General features: G+C 40.5%; 2 protein-coding genes across 2 annotated transcripts; both read right to left on the reverse strand.

Moving 5' to 3' along the window:
- Positions 1-1,431: 1,431 nt before the first annotated feature.
- Positions 1,432-6,843, reverse strand: LOC117828765 (sialic acid-binding Ig-like lectin 12). The gene is made up of 8 exons (XM_034706076.1): positions 6,705-6,843; positions 6,525-6,597; positions 5,874-6,254; positions 3,484-3,789; positions 3,134-3,400; positions 2,853-2,940; positions 2,672-2,711; positions 1,432-2,065 (listed from the first exon to the last, which is right to left on the reverse strand). The coding sequence occupies exons 2-8, from the start codon at positions 6,592-6,594 to the stop codon at positions 1,778-1,780; spliced, it is 1,440 nt and encodes a 479-aa protein (XP_034561967.1). The 5' UTR covers positions 6,595-6,597; positions 6,705-6,843; the 3' UTR covers positions 1,432-1,777.
- A 665-nt stretch (positions 6,844-7,508) lies between these two features.
- On the reverse strand, positions 7,509-19,022 carry LOC117829319 (sialic acid-binding Ig-like lectin 12). The gene is given in 10 exon segments (XM_034706946.1): positions 7,509-7,594; positions 7,941-8,187; positions 14,548-14,787; positions 14,939-14,978; positions 15,120-15,207; positions 15,362-15,631; positions 15,715-16,003; positions 16,005-16,027; positions 16,172-16,555; positions 18,950-19,022. Coding segments are annotated over 10 exon segments (1,740 nt in total).

Here is a 19,022-nt window from a genome sequence, read left to right on the forward strand (position 1 = left end):
TTTGACAACAATAAAAGCATGTTTTAGTCCTCACACAGATAATATAATAATATATGAAATACATTTAGGTCCTTGCACTAACTGAGCTAAGGCCCTAAGAATGCACGATCCAAAAGGCAGAGGAGGTCTATCAGCAGGTACAGAGGAGGTCTATCAGCAGGTACAGAGGAGGTCTATCAGCAGGTACAGAGGAGGTCTATCAGCAGGTACAGAAGAGGTCTATCAGCAGGTTTAGAAGAGGTCTATCAGCAGGTACAGAGGAGGTCTATCAGCAGGTACAGAGGAGGTCTATCAGCAGGTTTAGAAGAGGTCTATCAGCAGGTACAGAGGAGGTCTATCAGCAGGTACAGAGGAGGTCTATCAGCAGGTACAGAAGAGGTCTATCAGCAGGTACAGAGGAGGTCTATCAGCAGGTACAGAAGAGGTCTATCAGCAGGTACAGAGGAGGTCTATCAGCAGGTACAGAAGAGGTCTATCAGCAGGTACAGAGGAGGTCTGTCAGCAGGTACAGAGGAGGTCTATCAGCAGGTACAGAGGAGGTCTTTTAGGAGGTACAGAAGAGGTCTGTCAGGAGGTACAGAGGACGTCTATCAGCAGGTACAGAGGAGGTCTATCAGCAGGTACAGAAGAGGTCTATCAGCAGGTACAGAGGAGGTCTGTCAGCAGGTACAGAGGAGGTCTATCAGCAGGTACAGAGGAGGTCTATCAGCAGGTACAGAAGAGGTCTATCAGCAGGTACAGAGGAGGGCAATTTTTGTGTTACTTTCAATACTGCTTGTTCACTCCCAGGAGGTAAAATTAAGTTATCTCTTGTAAGACGTTACATTTTCTGAACAACTTTACACTTGTTTAGAGATCGGTTCCTGTTAGTGCTCAAGTACAGAGAAGTGAATTGAGTAATGAAATATGTCAAGAAGTGAGACACTTGACCCTGAACTGCCCTCTGTGGCTCTTCCAGCAGTGTGTGAGTGGGATTGGTTAATGCTGATGGGCTCTTTGCACAGCAGTCTCTGCCATCAGTGTTTTTATTTTATTTTTTTATTATTTATTTCCTTTTTTTTTTCTACAATTGTTTAAAAACTGTTATATGTGTTTTATGATGATTCTTTTATCTTATTCTATTTTATTCTCTTACAGCGTTTTATGTGTGTTTTATTTTACCTCACTGTGAAGCACTTTGCAAAACTTGATTGTTTTTTAAAATGTGCTATATAAATAAAGTGGATTGGATTGGATCAGTGTGTGAATGTGTGAATGTGACGTGTAAAGTTAAAGTGTTTGGAGTGGTCAGAAGTGTAGAGATAGTAGTATATTAAAAAAAAAACAGTCCACAGTTAAATTGGGGCTATACGAATAAAGATTTATTGACTGATTGATGATACTTGTTTTTGTCTAACAATAGAAACATTTGTATTAAAACATTGAATGGGGTTTACACATAGCAGAAGCCAACTTAGTGTTACTGTGTTAATAATCAACTAGCTTTTCAAAAAGACCTCAAATAAAGACTCATCCGCAGACTAACATGAGCCAAATACAGACTTAAAGTTCCCTCAGTGAAAAGTAACTCTGTGAAGTGGACTTATACTCTGACATGTTCATCAACTCTTTAGATCAACACTTTTATTCAGAGTTCTTTATCATGAAAGTTATGTGTGATTATTTTCTCATCAATGAAGTTATAAAGAGTTACTCGTGTATCTAAGGTATAATTACAGTAAGTTCCTTATCCATTTCATATTTTTGTCCCTGGTAACTTCCTCAAACTTTGTGTCCCTCATGTATCAGGTGTCACCCCTCCGCTTGGTTCAGTTCTTTTCTTTACTTCTGCATAGAGACCCTCTGTGCTGTCAGCACTCTGTGTTTGGTTGTTTGTTGTCTCAGACACTTTGACCTGTGCGTACACTGTGTCCTGCTGCTGTCCTCTGTCCTGCACTGAGTCAGAGGATGGTTCATGTCTCAGTTTGGAGAAGTCTATCTCTCCATAATGGATGTGTTGTTCTTCTTCTTCTTCCTCTGTTTTTACTGCAGGTTCTTCGGCAGGCATCCGGGCCCCTGTTTGAATCTGAATAACAATAAATCACAAAGAGGGGTGAGGGGAACCTTCTGCTGGATGAAATGAGAGCTATCTCAGAACAGGGACTGCTCTAATATAAGCATCACTGTAGAGCAGGGGTTCCCAAACTTTTCGGCCCTTGACCCCTAAAATATAGGTCCCAAAGACTCACAGCCCCCACTGTCCCTCAAAGTGATTTAATGTGGTTTCATTTAGCTGGTCTGCAGAAAATGACCCATGCCTATATGAGCATGTGTCTGTGTTTCCTGTGCTGCTATGAACTAACCTGCTGCTACTGATGCTTTAGATAATTAACTGTTCACTAACCCTAAACTTAGGAGTCATCTGGCAACAAAGAAAGACAGAAAACGGTTTTATCTCAAATTTAGCCACTATTTTCGTCTATATTTTTTTTTTACTATGATGTGTAAAATGTACTATTTTTAGATAACTTTAAAAAAAAAAAACATGCTGGAGGACATCTCACAACCCCCCATTTATGTCTCGCGGCCCTCCAGGAGGTCCCGACCCACACTTTGGGAACCCCTGTTGTAGAGGACTGTGAACAAATGTCTACCACTCATAACTGACAGCTAAAGTTTTGTATTTTCCTACCTGAGTCTGTTGTGGACTTGGACCTTTAGATTTGAAACGCCTGTGAGACATGAGAGATTGTTAGGTTAGTCAGACTTTGAGGTTTGATGAAGTACCTGCTCAAAGACTATTTGTCATGTGTTTGAATTATCAACTTTAATATCAGTGCCAGAGTATGAGTCATTATTTATTTGATACTTACCAAACTAAGAGAAGCAGACAGATGAACACAATGATCCCAAAGATACCTCCAACCACTGCTTTCCATATTAGAGAAATACTGGAGAAGCCTGATGGGAACAACAGACCAATATAAAGCATGAGGGTAAGAGTAAGATTTCATGTGGAGATAAAACACTGCTGATGTAAAGACAGGAAAGTGATCTGCATGGTGCAGCAACAGACAAAGAGCTCTGTCATAGAGCAACAGAGAAGTGGATAAAGAGGAAGTCCAACTTTAGGAGAAGTGACTGTGGTGATCACCTTCATCTTTAAGAGTCAGATTTATCTTCTCTGAAGTTCCATTACCAAGATGACTTGTGGCCACGCAGTAATAAACTCCTCCTTCAGTCACATTAAGGCTGTAAGACTCTCCCTCAGATACGTTCACAGGTCTGTTGTTGCTGATCCTGAACCAGGTGAACCTGCTGACAGGAGGCTTGGCTCTGCTGGAGCAGGTCAGGTTAACCAGGGTACCTGCTGACACCAAACCTGATGGACTGATGGACACTGAGGTGTTTTTAGGAGCATCTGAGGAAAAAACAAAGATAAACTGACATCCCATAAATCATCATATTCTGCCAGGAGTCAATATCAAACTCTGGTTGTCTCACATGAAACATTGAGAGTCTTTGTCTCCTCTGCTGTCCTCACATCTCTGCCTTCATTCACAGGATATGTGGCAGAACAGGTGATGTTGTATCCATCATGGTGCTCTGACAGAGTGATGCTCTCCTGGATTTGAGTTGTAAAGGTTCCATCTGTGTTTTCCTCCATGTTGTTGAGAGAGTCACTTTGGAGACTCCAGGTGAGTTTAGGAGGAGAGTGTGGACAGGGAGTGAGAGCTGAGCAGGTTATAGTGACAGACTCCTCCTCCTTCAGGTCTCCTGGGATCTCTATTCTGGGGCTCCGAGGAGAATCTGTGAGTTAAGATTTTCATAGAAACAAACATTCTGAGAACAAACTAAGTATTTAAATGTAAATACATTCATCAACATTAAAACATGTGTTTTCTGCTTCTTCATGAATGATACTGGATGCTTTAAATCTTATTTTACATTAAACTTCTAGAAAACTAGAAAGATTATGGCGCTCCAATAAAACAACTGAAACCTGCTCACTTTGGAAAGATAGTCTTAATAAATATAGGAAGGCCCTGCAGCATGCTCGAGCTGCCTATTACTCCTCTCTAATAGAAGAGAATAAAAACAACCCTAGGTTCCTCTTCAGCACTGTAGCCAGGCTGACAGACAGTCATAGCTCCACTGAGCCATGTATTCCTTTAGCCCTCAGCAGCGATGACTTTATGAGCTTCTTTAATGATCAAATCTTAAAGATTAGAGATCAAATTAGTAACCTCTTACCTTTAACTAGTGTAGGACCCTTTACCAACAGCGGGATCATTGAAACAGCGTTAAAGCCAGATGTATACCTAGACTGTTTTTCACCTATTGACCTCCCTGAACTGGTTTCAACAGTTTCTTCAGCTAAACCATCGACCTGTCTTTTAGACCCAATCCAACTAAGCTGCTAAAAGAAGTCCTTCCACTGTTAGCAGTTCTTTACTCAGTATGATTAATATGTCTTTACTGACAGGCTATGTACCTCAATCATTTAAAGTAGCTGTAATTAAACCTCTCCTTAAAAAGCCCACTCTTGATTCAGGCTCCTTATCTAACTATAGAGCGATATCTAACCTCCCCTTTATCTCTAAAATCCTGGAGAAAGTGGTGTCAGTTCAGCTCTGGGACTTTCTTAAGAGCAACAGTTTGTTTGAGGACTTTCAGTCGGGGTTTAGAGCCCACCATAGCACAGAGACTGCACTGTTAAAAGTAACCAATGATCTACTAAAGGCCTCAGACAGTGGTCTTCTCTCCGTACTTGTTTTATTAGATCTTAGCGCTGCATTCGATACGATTGACCATCAAATCCTGTTACAGAGATTAGAGCGACTCATTGGCATTACAGGAACTGCTTTAGCTTGGTTGAAATCGTACCTGACAGATCGATCTCAGTTCACATTAATGAAAAGTCCTCAGTGAGCCAGGGTTAGTCAGGGAGTTCCACAAGGATCAGTGCTAGGACTAATTCTTTTCACCTTATATATGCTTCCTCTAGGTAACATCATGAGGAAGCACCTTATATATGCTTCCTCTAGGTAGCATCATGAGGAAGCACCTTATATATGCTTCCTCTAGGTAGCATCATGAGGAAACACTCAATTCATTTTCATTGTTATGCTGATGCCACTCAGCTCTATTTATCAGTGAAGCCAGAAGAAACCAATCAGTTATCTAAATCAGAAGCTTGTCTTAAAGATATAAAGACCTGGATGACCAGAAATGTCTTACTGCTAAACTAAGAAAAAAAATTAGTTGTTCTTAGAGAGACTTATTCTAATAATATATGTCCTTTAACTCCCACATTCAGCAAATTTCAAGGTCAGCCTTTTTTCACTTGCTAGCTTCTCTACACTGACTCCCCATAAAATCTAGACCAGAATTTAAAATCCTTCTTCTGACCTACAAAGCCCTTAATGATCAGACACCTTCGTGTCTTAAAGAGCTCATAGTGCCCTATTACACCTCTAGAACACTACGCTCCAAACATGCAGGCCTGCTGGTCGTACCTTAAGTCTCTAAAAGTAGTATGGGAGGTAGAACCTTCAGTTATCAGGCCCCTCTCCTTTGGAATCATCTACCAGTCAGGGTCCAGGAGGCAGACACCCTCTCTACTTTTAAGAGTAGGCTTCAAACTTTCCTTTTTGAGAAAGCTTATAGTTAGAGCTGGATCAGGCTTGGACCAGCTCTTAGTTATGCTGCTATAGGCTTAGACTGCCGGGATCCTATCTCTCCCTCTCTCTCCTCTCTCTGCCTGTCACTTACTTTAACCCTTCCTGTCCCGTTAAAGTTAAACAGTGTCTTGCTCACACAAAGCATAAATTGATCTCACTTCTGTCACAATAAAGTCACAGTCTGAGGGAAAGACAACAAAATGATCTTACCTCTCACTGTTATGTTCAGAGGGTCACATATAGCATTTGCCCTGAATGGCCAGTTCATGATCCTGAAGTAGTAAATGCCTTTAAATGTTGCATTGACGTTGGAGAACAGAGTGGTGCAGTTTTTCTCCTTCAGGTCTCCAGTTATGTTGATTGGATATTTGAGAACTGCTCCACTACTGTCAAAAACCACATTTCTTGGAAAGTATGTAATTTGGTTTTCTTTGAACCACAGTCCAGATGTTTCTCTTGTGCTGACAAACTGATTTTCATATTTAGAGCTGAAGTTACACGGGATCAGCAAACAAGATCCATTCAGAGCCTCCATCCTCTGAGGTGAAGTGATGAAGAGACCTGACCATGCAGGGCACTGAGTCCGAGCCCCTGTAAACCAGATTCCTGGTTAATATCATGTTGTGTAAAATAAAAGCATAGAGTTTGTATTTCTGATAAACTAAGAAGTAGTATGTTAAATGCTGCTCTTTCTCCCAGTCCTGTTAACAACATCAGTAGAAATCATTTCATTTTGCAGTCAGGACATGAACATGTGGAAGAAGAAACTTCTCTGCACCCCTCTTTCTGCTTTGTTTCCATGAAGTTCAAACTGTAAATAATAAACAGCTTTAAATGAAAGTGAGTGAATAAACAGCTCACCTGGCACAAAGAGGACAATCAGAAACATGTTGGCTGACATGCTCACTGACAGGAATGACGGGACACTCATCACCTGAATTCAAAAAGTCATCATTAATCTTCATTTTTAAATTAACTTTATCAAAGCATCTGCTAAACAAAATTGTATTCATCATAAACAACCAAATATGAAGATCAAACCTCAGCAGCAGAACCAGTCCACCTCCCCAAACAAGTCAGCTGAAGCTGGATCAGAGAGAAGTCTTTCTCCAATGAGGCAGTTTGTTAATTTCACTGACTGGCACTTCTTCTGATAAACCACAGAGTTACATCAAGTCACCATCCTTCGTGCTGGCCCCCCGAGAAAGAGGAAGTCAACTTTGTTACATCTTCCCTTTTATTCTTTTTTTTTCTCCGTTATGGGGAAGTGGCTTTGTTAGGTAAATATTTAGGTGCGGTTGGGAGGGAATGTATGACTGATCTTTAGTTAATACACCCTATAACAGATGAGTGACTCAGCTCCAAGCTTTAGTTGTATTTTGAAGTTAACAGATTACTGCTCACGTTTACTGTTTTTAATAACATTGAACTTGATGGACTGATGGATACTGATGGCCACGGAGGTGTGAATAATTAAAAAAAATACTGTCATCAAAAGAAGTCATATTTTGTCAAGAGGGGGAGAGTTATAGTTGGTGTGGAAGATGGAGCAGTAGACATAGTTAGCTATAGTTTACCTCTATGCACTACTCCGGCTCTAGAACAAACTCTTGGAGAGGGGCTGGACTCTCTCCTATTCTGGAGTTGCCCAAGAGGAAAGGTGCAAGGTGGGTGTAGGGAGGCTCACAAGCCCCTGGATGAGTGCCTGAGTGTTGGGGTTCTCCCCGGGGAATGAGTGAGTTGCCTCTTTGCGATTTCAGGTCGCAGGGAGGAAGGCTCTGACTGTTGTTTGTGGCTATGCACCAAATAGTAATTCAGAGTACCCGGCCTTCTTTGAGTCTCTGGCTAGGGTTCTGGAAGGGATCCCAGCTGGACCACACCATGGTTCTTCTGGGGGACTTCAATGCCCACATAGTCAACGGTGAAGACACCTTGAGAGGGGTGATTTGGAGGAACGGCCTGCCGGATCTGAACCTGAGTGGTACTTTGTTTTTGGACTTCTGTGCTGGCCATGGATTGGCCATAAGAAACACCATGTTCAAGCTTAGGGTGGTTCATAAGGTACCTGATACCAGATCACCTGTGTCATCTACAGCCATATGTCTTGAACACTCGGGTAAAGAGAGGAGCAGAGCTGTCGACTGATCACTGCCTGGTGGTGAGTTGAATCAGATGCCGGGGAGGCTGCCTGACAGACCTGGTAAACCCAAACGTTTCGTGCATGTAAACTGGGAACGTCTGATGGAGGCCCCTGTAAGTGAGGTCTTCAAATCCCACCTCTGGAGGGATTTCTCATCGGCATCCTTGGGGAGGTTGGGGACATGGAATCCAAATGGGCCATGTTCAAAGCATCCATTGCAGAAGTTGCTGCTAGAGGTTGTGGCTTGAAGGCCATAGGTGCTTGTCGAGGTAGTAACCCAAGAACCCGGTGGTGGACACCAGCAGTGAAGGAAGCCGTCAGGCTGAAGAAGGAGGCCTTGAGGGCTTGACTAGCCCAGGGTTCTCTAGCAGCAGCGGAGGAGGGCTGCAGAGTTGGTGATCGTGGAAGCAAAAACCAGGGTGTGGGAGGAGCAGGGCTCAGCTCAGGCTGTTTCCAGCAGGGGTGGAGAACTGCTGAACTAGACTGGGGACGTTGTCAGGGGGTGGAAGGAACACTTTGAGGAACTCCTAAATCCAGCTAAAATGTCTTCTTCCGAGGAGGCAGAGTCTGAAGACCCAGGGGAAGCCTTGTCTATTTCCTTGGCAGAGGTCACTGAGGTCGTCAAAAAGCTCCTCAGTGGTAAGGCGCAGGGGGTGGATGAGATTCGCCTGAGATGCTGAAGGCTCTGGACATTATTGGGCTGCCTTGGCTGACACGCCTCTTCAATGTCTGTGAAGGTCTAGGACAGTGCCTGTGGAGTGGCAGACTGGGGTGGTGGTTCCCATTTTTTAAAAAAGGGACCGGAAAGTGCTCCAATCATCAGGGTATCACACTTCTCAGCCTCCCGGGAAAAGTTTACTCCTGAGTGATGGAAAGGAGGCTCCAGCCGAGTGTTGAACCTCAGATACAGGAAGAACATTGCAGATTTTGTCCTCGTGGACCAGCTCTTTACCCTTTCAGGGCTTCTGGAGGGGGCATAGGAGTTTGCTCATCCAGTCTACATGTGTTTTGTGGGCTTGGAGAAGGCCTACCATTGTGTCCCTTAGGGGATCTTGAGGGGATGGATAGGACTAGCTACACACCAGTAAAACATAACTGATTCACATAATGTCGCACAAAATAAAATATGACAAACAAACTAAGAAATAACAAGTTTCTCTTTCCCCTTCTTCCTGTCCGTTAACAACTTATATCATTTGACTTTGCTGTCAAGACTTAAATCAAACTGACTGAACAAACAGCTCACCTGAAAGAAAGAGAGACAGAAAGACAGAAAGAAATGAACTTCATTACCTGGACTTAAAATAAGACATTCACTAGTAAATGTTTTACTTAACGTACCTCTCAAACGAAGTGCTCCTGATCCGTCAAAGGATGTTCATCTTCACACCTTCAAACTATGAATTTCAAATGGATACCAGATGGAGGTCCTGCTGGCCCCATGTCGAAGTGTCCTTGGGCAAATCACTTATCCTCAAACTGCCCTCAGTGCTGTGCCATCGTTGTGTGTGAATGGGATTAGTTAATACTGATGTGCTCTTTACATAGCAGCCTCTGCCATCAGTGTGTGAATGTGGAGTGAATGAGTGAATGTGATATGTGTTTTAAAGAGCTTTGAGTGATCAGAAGAGAGAAAGCTCTTTACAAACACGCTCCAGTCTATGTAGCTGCTTTATAAGTAGTCACAATAAGCAGAACTACATGATTAAAATAATACAGACAAAGTTTATGAAATAAAACAAATCAAATAAAAAACCAATAAATATGGTGTTCCTTAAATTAATAGAAAATGAATAATCTTCTGCATCATTAAAGCTCAGACATTAAAAAGTATTTGAAAACAAACCTTTGACCTCATCTGACCAGCCCGCCGCTAAAAAGTTAGTTTTAGAATCAGAATTTTACTTCTATATGATATATGCAGAAAAACAAACAGATGGAGTCACAGATTTCCCTTCATAGCTACTGTATGATCATCCTGCATGCTTGCCTTTTAGTTCCCACTAAGGGAGGAGTCACCGTTGGCTGAGTTTTGGTTTATCAGAGTGCAGAGACATATTTTTTATATTTGTCTTCTAAGAGAGTAATTATCATAGGATTACAGCAGACATCACATACTCCAATAATCCCATTATAGGGGCATGGTGTAAAAATAGATGTGAGATTATGGTGTCTGATGGGAAAATCAGACATTTATAACAGATGCTTTTTTTATGGCAAGATCAAACTAAATCAGATTTATTATAAAACAAGCGTCTGTTCCTTTAGCAGAAAATCTGTGATAATATCAGTGAATTCAAGTGATCAGCTGCTGCTAGGTTGTAGTTGTACCTCTGAATGCTGCAACATATTCAAAATGAAGATCAAATGAAGATAATTTTAACATTACTCTCAATCTAATTGGAAAGCACAAACCTTTAGATCTGTGGTTAATGGCTTACCATGCATTATCCCTGACTTATCAGGTACTGGCAGATATAGTTCAATTTCTGTTTCAATCAGGGGAGACAAGTTAATTAATTAAATAAGGGATACATACTTATATACTTACTTATTGAGTAATAAGTAATAAGTCGGAGACACTTCGCATCAGGGTTTTGTCTCACCCTGTTTCCCATAACTACCTGCTAACCAAACACTATCCCTCTTATTACCTGGGCACTAACTTAAGATACAAACACGTTGTTAAAAACATTGATTAAAGATGATTTAATTGATTTAAATGATTTATGTTTACAGTTTTTAAAAATAGTCCCAGTGATTCCTCGTCAGTGATCGTTCCATGGTGATGGATTCTTCTCTGCCTGTTGTGGTGGATTGAACATGAAACTGTCCTCATTCAGCTCTCCTTCTTCTCTGAGCTCTGTGGTTCACATACCTTTAAAAAGAAACTAATGTCACAACTTTGAACCCTGCTGCTATCATCACCACCACTCATGGTTTAACTTTCTTTGTAGAGATCACTAACCTAAAGTTTCTCCCACCTGCTCCACTCCTTCATCATATTGATGGACAGGATCTAATATGGAAACGTCTGTAGCCTGCTGATTTAGCATGCTAACTGAAGCTAACGTTTTAGTCACATTGTTTTGATGCTAACAGAAGCTAACGGTTTCACCTCACATTACGGTCTGTGGTGTCAACAAGCAGAAGCTAAATGTGTCTGAACTCTTCTCTGTGGATTGATTTGACATGACGTGTGATCAGTTTGTCTCTGGTGTTGCTCATGTCAATGAAAGTTAATAACCGTCATCAAGGAGTTTTGACCAATCAGAATCAAGCTTCTTACACAACTAGAAGATCAGTAAGAGAGCCAGGTACAAAGATGAATACTTATTTTACAGAGATTATGTGATTGCATTGTTTTCAGAGTCTCGTTGGCGCTTGAATTTATCCAGACAAGTGTACAGTGTCTGTACGTTCTCAGAGTCCAGACACTGTTGCTGACTGTGTGGGCTGTTGATGTCAATAACGGTAAGTGTTGCCAGATAGAGCTGATGGATTCCAGCACAGAAGTTGTTCAAAACTGTCAGAATGCACAAAAAACACCCAAATATACATGAATAGTTGTTGTGTTATTTTAACTTCCATTCAATACACCATAAAAGTACACTGACAGCGGAACACACATTATTAACTTTTACATTGACAAATAACCATTGTGTCATACTGATCTCAGGTGCTTTTCCACCACCCTCTGATATGCTGCATCTCTACCTCTCAAAAAAGTCTGACAGAGCTGAACAACACAACTTCAGATAACCATCGTTTTGCATTTCAATGCAGCGACAATATAAAGCACTCACATCTGGCCCAAGAACAACCACACTTCAGCGCACGCACACACTGCACTTTTACAGGGTAGCCTATATTTAAACACTTTTTAGGATTTTGATAACTGTGACAGGCACATTTGTCATTCATTGTTATAATTATAAGCATGCATGATATCTTCCTTTTAGATGCAGACCATGCTATGTGTTGAGACTCAGTTCATGCATAAAAAGTTTGTTCTGCTTGCATAACGTATGGTGCAGCTGGATGTGTGTAATAATAATAGTAACTCATACCTCCTCTTACCAGAATGGTAAGCATAGTGACCAGATGTGACATTATTTAATTAAAAACAGTTTTATCAACATATATTTTTCATATGCTGTAATTTATCATGGAATAAAAACTAGACCAAAGTATATCCACCTGCCCAAGCCCATTTCATCCTGCACAATCCAACTGAAAACCACCCTGACGGCACTGAATGACAAGCTGTACATTCAAACAAACATAGCAGCGATTTGATAGGCTAACAATAAGGGAGGGGAGCAATACTATTGGATAGATATGACCAGGTGTTGCTAACAGCTGATGACCAAAGAAGATATGAGTGAGCGAGCGAATCCAACAAATGGACACTCAAACAGCATGCCAAATATAAGCTGAACTTTCTCTGCAGCTTCTTCCAGACAGATTCATCTCAAACTGTCTCAGTGGTCATCAAATCAGAACAGTGAACTGACTCAGTTAAAGGTTGTCTAAATAATGCAACTTCAGGCCAAAGGCTTAATTGTTGAATGTTTTCTCAGGCCTGCCGAGAAAACCTCAGTGATTAAAATGATTTAAACACCTAAGACACTAAATGTTTTGAATAAGCAGTCACCCACAGTCTGCTTCCTCTTTGTCTGAGGATCAAAGAGGAATAAGACATAAAGAAGATGTAGCATTTTAGAGAACTGAGATGCAGCTCCCATTTAACCCCCTTGCATTGTAAGTCTCCATCCATCCAGCAGATGGCCACAGTGTCTCTCATCTGTCCTTGTTACCTGACTCTATGTCACACACTCACCCTTTCCCACTTTCTCAATATGCATTTTGTCAGCAGACCCTGAAGGTCACATGAATAAAGACCCATATCAGGTGATGCTGTCATTACCTGCATCAGTTCAAAATGCCAACAGTAAAACTCTACCGTAAATGAAAACATGAAGATTGATGTGATTGATGACAGAAAAAAAGCAGGCAACTATGGAATCAGAGAGACTCGGGTTCTAGCTTTATAAAGAGTTCCCTTTTAAATCAATAAATCATCTTTAAATCAATATTTTGTGTCAACTTGTTCATAACTTCATATGGTAACCGGGTAATAAGCAGGCTAACGTATAGTGAGCCGATGAGACGAGACCCCACTCCAAGAGGAGGTGGATCAGTGATGTCGGAGCTCTGGGCCTGCAGCTGTAATGAACATTTCACTATGCACCCATGCAGGACTGAACACTGATGGGAGCAACATGTCCACAATAAACAAACTATGTACAGATTTACATTATTTAACACCCAATCAACCCTATCTTTTATTAGTTGCAGCAACTACTGTATACTTGTAACACAGGCACTGGTGTGAGATTTGAATTGATTGAATTGAATTGAATTGCGTGGTTGTTACTAATAAATCTCATCTGTTTTTCTCTCCAGTAGTTGTTGTGCTCCCTTGTCTCGTAGATTCCTGTGGAACGTTGCTGCAGACAGCAAGTTACTTTGGACCTATACCTGACCCAAACCCTTAAGAGTTAATATCAGTCTTATCATTCATACCACTGTTATAATGCTAATGTTGATATTAGAACTGCATGGTTCCACCTGCTTTAATTGATATAGTTATCCCTACCTTAGAAGCAGCTGTGAGGTTTGTGTGGGTTACATCTTTTCTGATTTTGTCCTGCACGTTTGCAGGTCAAGCGGCAACCTCCAGTCTAAAAATATGAGTCCAATGTGGAAGTGCTAAAAACTGCAGTTCATTGAGGATCCGCTTGAGGCGGGCTCCGGAAGTACCAGAAACCACATACACACCAATTCAAAGAAGCCGATCTTTACAGCAGAAATAAACATGTTTACAGCCTGGTTCAAAAGACGAGTGTAGTCTGGATAACTCATGTCTCGATTGGCACACACTGTACGGGGGGTGATTTTTTTCTAACGATTTCGAAGATATTTAGATCATGTGTCTTCCAATGAGAGGCTCAGCTGACTTGATTGACAGGCGGGAACACTGTAGCTGTTGGCGAGGAGGCTCAAAGCCCGCCTCTTTACCTCACACTCGCTCAACAGCAACAATATGGCTGCCGCCGACGATTGGCCTCAAAACAGCGCTTTAGAAACAGATGGGTGATGTCATAGATACTACGTCCATATTTTATACAGTCTATGGTGTAGGTAGAGTTCTCATCCTGTTCTATTATAACAGTGAACTCACTGTGAGTATTTGCAATGTTAAATGTGAAATAAAGAGGCTGGGTCTTCAGTGTGCTATGAGAAGTCTTGTCTGACATCTAACCTCACACTAGATAGAGACATAAAAACACAATATGGAAATTATTTTTGTTTTTTGATCATCTTTAGATCAAAGAATACTACAAACATCAAACAAAACACAACATTTGTGGAAAAATCACATACTATACTATATATTAATGAATGGGTTTTAAGACATTATTAATGGAGAGTTGAGGAGTGGATTTTTATACTAGCTCACCCAGTCTGTGCTTAAGAGAAGTTATGAAAGTATTATTTATTTACCACCAATTCTTTGCTCAGTTGCTTCCTATCGAATTATCATAAGCTACCCTTTAGAGATTGAAAAGGAGTTTCTATAAGTTCTTAGTAAGCTCCTCATCCATTTCTTATTTTTGTAACTTCCAAAGACTTTGTATCAGGTGTCACCCCTCCGCTTGGTTCAGTTCTTTTCTTTACTTCTGCATAGAGACCCTCGGTGCTGTCAGCACTCTGTGTTTGGTTGTTTGTTGTCTCAGACACTTTGACCTGTGTGTACACTGTGTCCTGCTGCTGTCCTCTGTCCTGCACTGAGTCAGAGGATGGTTCATGTCTCAGTTTGGAGAAGTCTATCTCTCCATAATGGATGTGTTGTTGTTCTTCTTCTTCCTCTGTTTTTACTGCAGGCTCTTCAGCAGACATCTGTTCACCTGTTTGAATCTGAATAACAATAAATCACAAAGAGGGGTGAGGGGAACCTCCTGCTGGATGAAATGAGAGCTATCTCAGAACAGGGACTGTATCCCTGTAGAGGACTGTGAACAAATGTCTACCACTCATAACTAACAGCTAAAGTTTTGTATTTTCCTACCTGAGTCTGTTGTGGACTTGGACCTTTAGATTTGAAACGCCTGTGAGACATGAGAGATTTTTAGGTTAGTCAGACTTTGAGGTTCGATTAAGTAACTGCTCAAAGACTATTTGTCATGTGTTTGAATTATCAACTTTAATATCAGTGCCAGAGTATGAGTCATTATTTCTTTGATACTTACCAAACTAAGAGAAGCAGACAGATGAACACAATGATCCCAAAGATACCTCCAACCACTGCTTCCCATTGTAGAGAACTATCAGGAAGAACTAATGGAAAAAAACTGACATAACGTTACACTGCTAATGTGAATAGACAATAAACAGGCAGACAATAAAACCAGGCACAGAGACACAGAGAGGTGGACAAAGAGTGGAAAAGAAAAACTGCATCAAGCTTTGTGGAAGTGACTCTGGTGATCACCTTCAACTCTGATGATGGTCAATGGCATACTTGAAGATGTCTGATTACCAAGATAATTAGTGGCCACGCAGTGATAGACTCCTGCTTCAGTCACATTAAGGCTGTAAAACTCTCCTTCAGATACGTTCACAGGTCTGTTGTTGCTGATCCTGAACCAGGTGAACCTGCTGACAGGAGGCTTGGCTCTGCTGGAGCAGGTCAGGTTAACCAGGGTACCTGCTGACACCAAACCTGATGGACTGATGGACACTGAGGTGTTTTTAGGAACATCTGAGGAACAAAGAAAGATAAACTGACATCCCATAAATCATCATATTCTGCCAGGAGTCAATATCAAACTCTGGTTGTCTTACATGAAACACTGAGAGTCTTTGTCTCCTCTGCTGTCCTCACATCTCTGCCTTCATTCACAGGATATGTGGCAGAACAGGTGATGTTGTTTCCATCATGGTGCTCTGACAGAGTGATGCTCCTCTGGATTTGAGTTGTAAAGGTTCCATCTGTGTTTTCCTCCATGTTGTTGAGAGAGTCTCTTTGGAGACTCCATGTGAGTTTAGGAGGAGAGTGTTGACAGGGAGTGAGAGCTGAGCAGGTTATAGTGACAGACTCCTCCTCCTTCAGGTCTCCTGCTGGGATCTCTATATATTCTGGGGCTCCGAGGAGAACCTGTGGATTCAAATCAAACACAGATATTTTACTGTGTGCCATTCAATCTCCAAATGTAAAAATAATCAAAGTGTTCACTCTGTGGAAGTCTTGTAACAGAAAGAAAGTAAAAAACCCTTCATTTTAAAATTAGATCTCTCTTACCATGAATTTTTATTATAACAGGATCACAGTTAGCTGTTGCCCTGAAACTTGGGTGTTCAATTCTGAAGTAATATCTGTCCGGGTATTCTGTGTTAATGTTGTCAAACAGAGTGGTGCAGTTTTTCTCCCTCAGGTCTCCGGTTATATTCATGGGATAGGTGTTATGTGGTCTATTACTGTCAAAAATCACATTATGTGGGTTCTGTTGAAAATCTGGGTCATTTTTAATCCATATTCCAGATGTCTCTCTTGTGCTATCAAACTCATGTCCATCTTTAGCGCTGAAGTTACACGGGATCAGCAAACAAGTTCCATTCAGAGCTTCCATCCTCTGAGGTGTGGAGATGAAGAGATGTGCTCCACAACGACTTGTAGCCACAGCACCTGTAAATCATAATTGAATCATATAATGTGGAGTATACTCTGCATTAACAGAGTGTATATGACACACAGCAGACACACCCTTACCCCTTCATCAGAGTAACCAAGCCAAGAAATAAGTCTTTGAATGGAAACTGATAATAAAGATCAGAAAATCTCAAGCTCATTTAAAAGATAGAATTTGATGCAGGAAACCGCGATGTTCCCTGAAGCCACAGTCTGTGGACTTCCTGGCTTCATTGGAAGTGAACCCATCTTCCCTGGGTAAGTGATCTATGATCTCTGGTGTATGATATGTTAGAGACAAGTTTTCAGTCCAGTGAGTTCCCCGTCTCTGCAAAATACTTTATAGTGATGACACGAAAATCAGCTTCGGAGTCAGTTCTAGAAAGATGTCTCTCACATCTTAGAGCCTCCTGATGTTTATATAAAGGACCATCTTCATCCTACCTGAGATTTACCTTCGCACTCAGCTAACTCTCAATTCTGATATGAGTATTTGAAGATTGCAGGCTGGAACTAAGAAATGCACAAAGTTTTTACATTTCATTACTAAATTTAAATGTAGGCCTAATTATTTACCTATCCTCATCTTGGTAGAAAAGACAGCTGTGTATGGTTTCCTAAACAGAGAGCTCCTTTAATCAAAAACAGGTTGCCTTGTGTGAGGAGGTGAATGAAGGGATCTCTGTCAAGGTCTGTGCATCGCTTGTGCTCACAATGAGGTTCATAAATCCACCTTAAAAGTACCCAGAATTGGAATCTAAAGAATACATCACCAACCTTTAATGGATTTAGTTCTACATCCCTTATATAATCGTATTTATTATATCACTTACATGAGTCACAATCATGCCCTGAGCTGTACCCTTAAAATGTTTCTGCTCAATGTTAATAAACTGATGCAGATTAAACAATAACATTGAGAACAATCAGACAACACACTGCATTATAAGTTCTTCATTTTAATCACCTTTCTTTCAGTTATAAATGTTTTATTTCTTGTTTATGTCTTCACATGTTTTCAGTGTTTATTTTAGTGAATTCTCTGAATTGTGACCCGAGTTGTTCTAGAAGCTCTAACTTAATGTTTTGTACTCTTTTTGGCTTCACAGATTTGTCTTGTTCAATCAATCAAGCTTTATTTATATAGCACCTTTCATACAAATCAAATGATTCAAAGTGCTTTACAGCGACTGAAAACAAGAAAGAAGCAGAAGTAAAAATAATTTCAAGACATATTAAAAAACAGAAATGGGTTTTAAAAACAGACTAATGCACACCAACAACAATAAAATATGTTTAATAAAATTAGTTAAAGCATCAAATTAATATTAAGAATATGAATAGAGAAGAGTAGGCAGCTACAAACACCTCAGCCATGCTGGAGGCTCTGTGGTGGCAAAGAGGCCAACCTCACACATGTTTTCTGGAACTGCTCTGAGATAAAAACCCTTCTGGGATGTTGTAAATAGGACTCTAAATGTCATAACAGGTTATGGGATTCCAAACATTTGTGCCGTCATGTACTTGGGAAACACTGAAGAGACTGTTCAAGGAAAAGACAGGTATCTGATTAGAATTTTACTCATTGCCAGTAAAAAAGCTATCACCAGAAACTGGTACAAAGTGGAACCCCGAAGAAAGAGCACTGGTTTGAAATCATTCAGGATATCTATATAATGGCAAAGCTGACATACCAACTAAAGCTCAGAGGACATGCCCACAACAAGAACTGGAGAAAATGGACCACATACACAGAAAGTGAGAACAGCAAGTAACTGAACTGTCTCAAACTGACTAAGAGGGAGGACTCACACACTATAAATGCCCCTGAAAATGTTTCTGTATGTTCATGTACTGTTCTATAACTGTTTTCTAAAAATGAAAAAAGAAATAAAAAATAAGAAGAATATGAATAGTAAATAAATACATTTTAAAAAAGGGTAAGGATAAGAATTGAAAATAAAATAAAGGCTAAACATATCAATAAAACTGAGTAGATAAATAATAAAACAAAAAACTAAATAGTTCAAATAAATAAAATAATGAATATAAAACATTAAAATCAATATAAAACATTAAAATCCATATAAAACATTAAAGTCATGAAATTGTTAAACCCTACTTCAAAGCCAGACTGAATAGATAAGTTTTTAGTTTACGTTTAAGCTTTATTGATGAATTGTTGTTAAAGTTTTAATCAGTTCAAAACAAAAAGCCTTATGTTTGGTATGTTTCCCTTTCTTTCACAACACTGTCTTTATAAAACGTCATGTTTGTTCAGTTCGGGAGATGGACTGTTAGAAAAAGTAGCGCTTATCTTCCCTGGACTTCCTCCTTTGTTTACAAATGTCAAACTGTAATTGATTAACGACTGAAAGGAGCACGGCTCACCTGACAGAGAGAAGGCACTCAGTAAAATGTAGGCTGGCAACATTTCCACAGACAGGACCACAGAGACCCTCAT

Source organism: Notolabrus celidotus, chromosome 17 (genome assembly GCF_009762535.1).
Source record: "Notolabrus celidotus isolate fNotCel1 chromosome 17, fNotCel1.pri, whole genome shotgun sequence".
In the NCBI taxonomy this organism is placed as follows: domain Eukaryota; kingdom Metazoa; phylum Chordata; class Actinopteri; order Labriformes; family Labridae; genus Notolabrus; species Notolabrus celidotus.

Coding starts and splice junctions, on each gene's coding strand:
- LOC117828765 (XM_034706076.1), bottom strand. CDS start 6,594: ATGAGTGTCCCGTCATTCCTGTCAGTGAGCATGTCAGCCAACATGTTT. Junction 2,941..3,133: donor TCTGACTCTTAAAGATGAAG/GTGATCACCACA, acceptor TGTTCCCATCAG/GCTTCTCCAGTATTTCTCTA. Junction 2,712..2,852: donor TGTCTGCTTCTCTTAGTTTG/GTAAGTATCAAA, acceptor CATGTCTCACAG/GCGTTTCAAATCTAAAGGTC.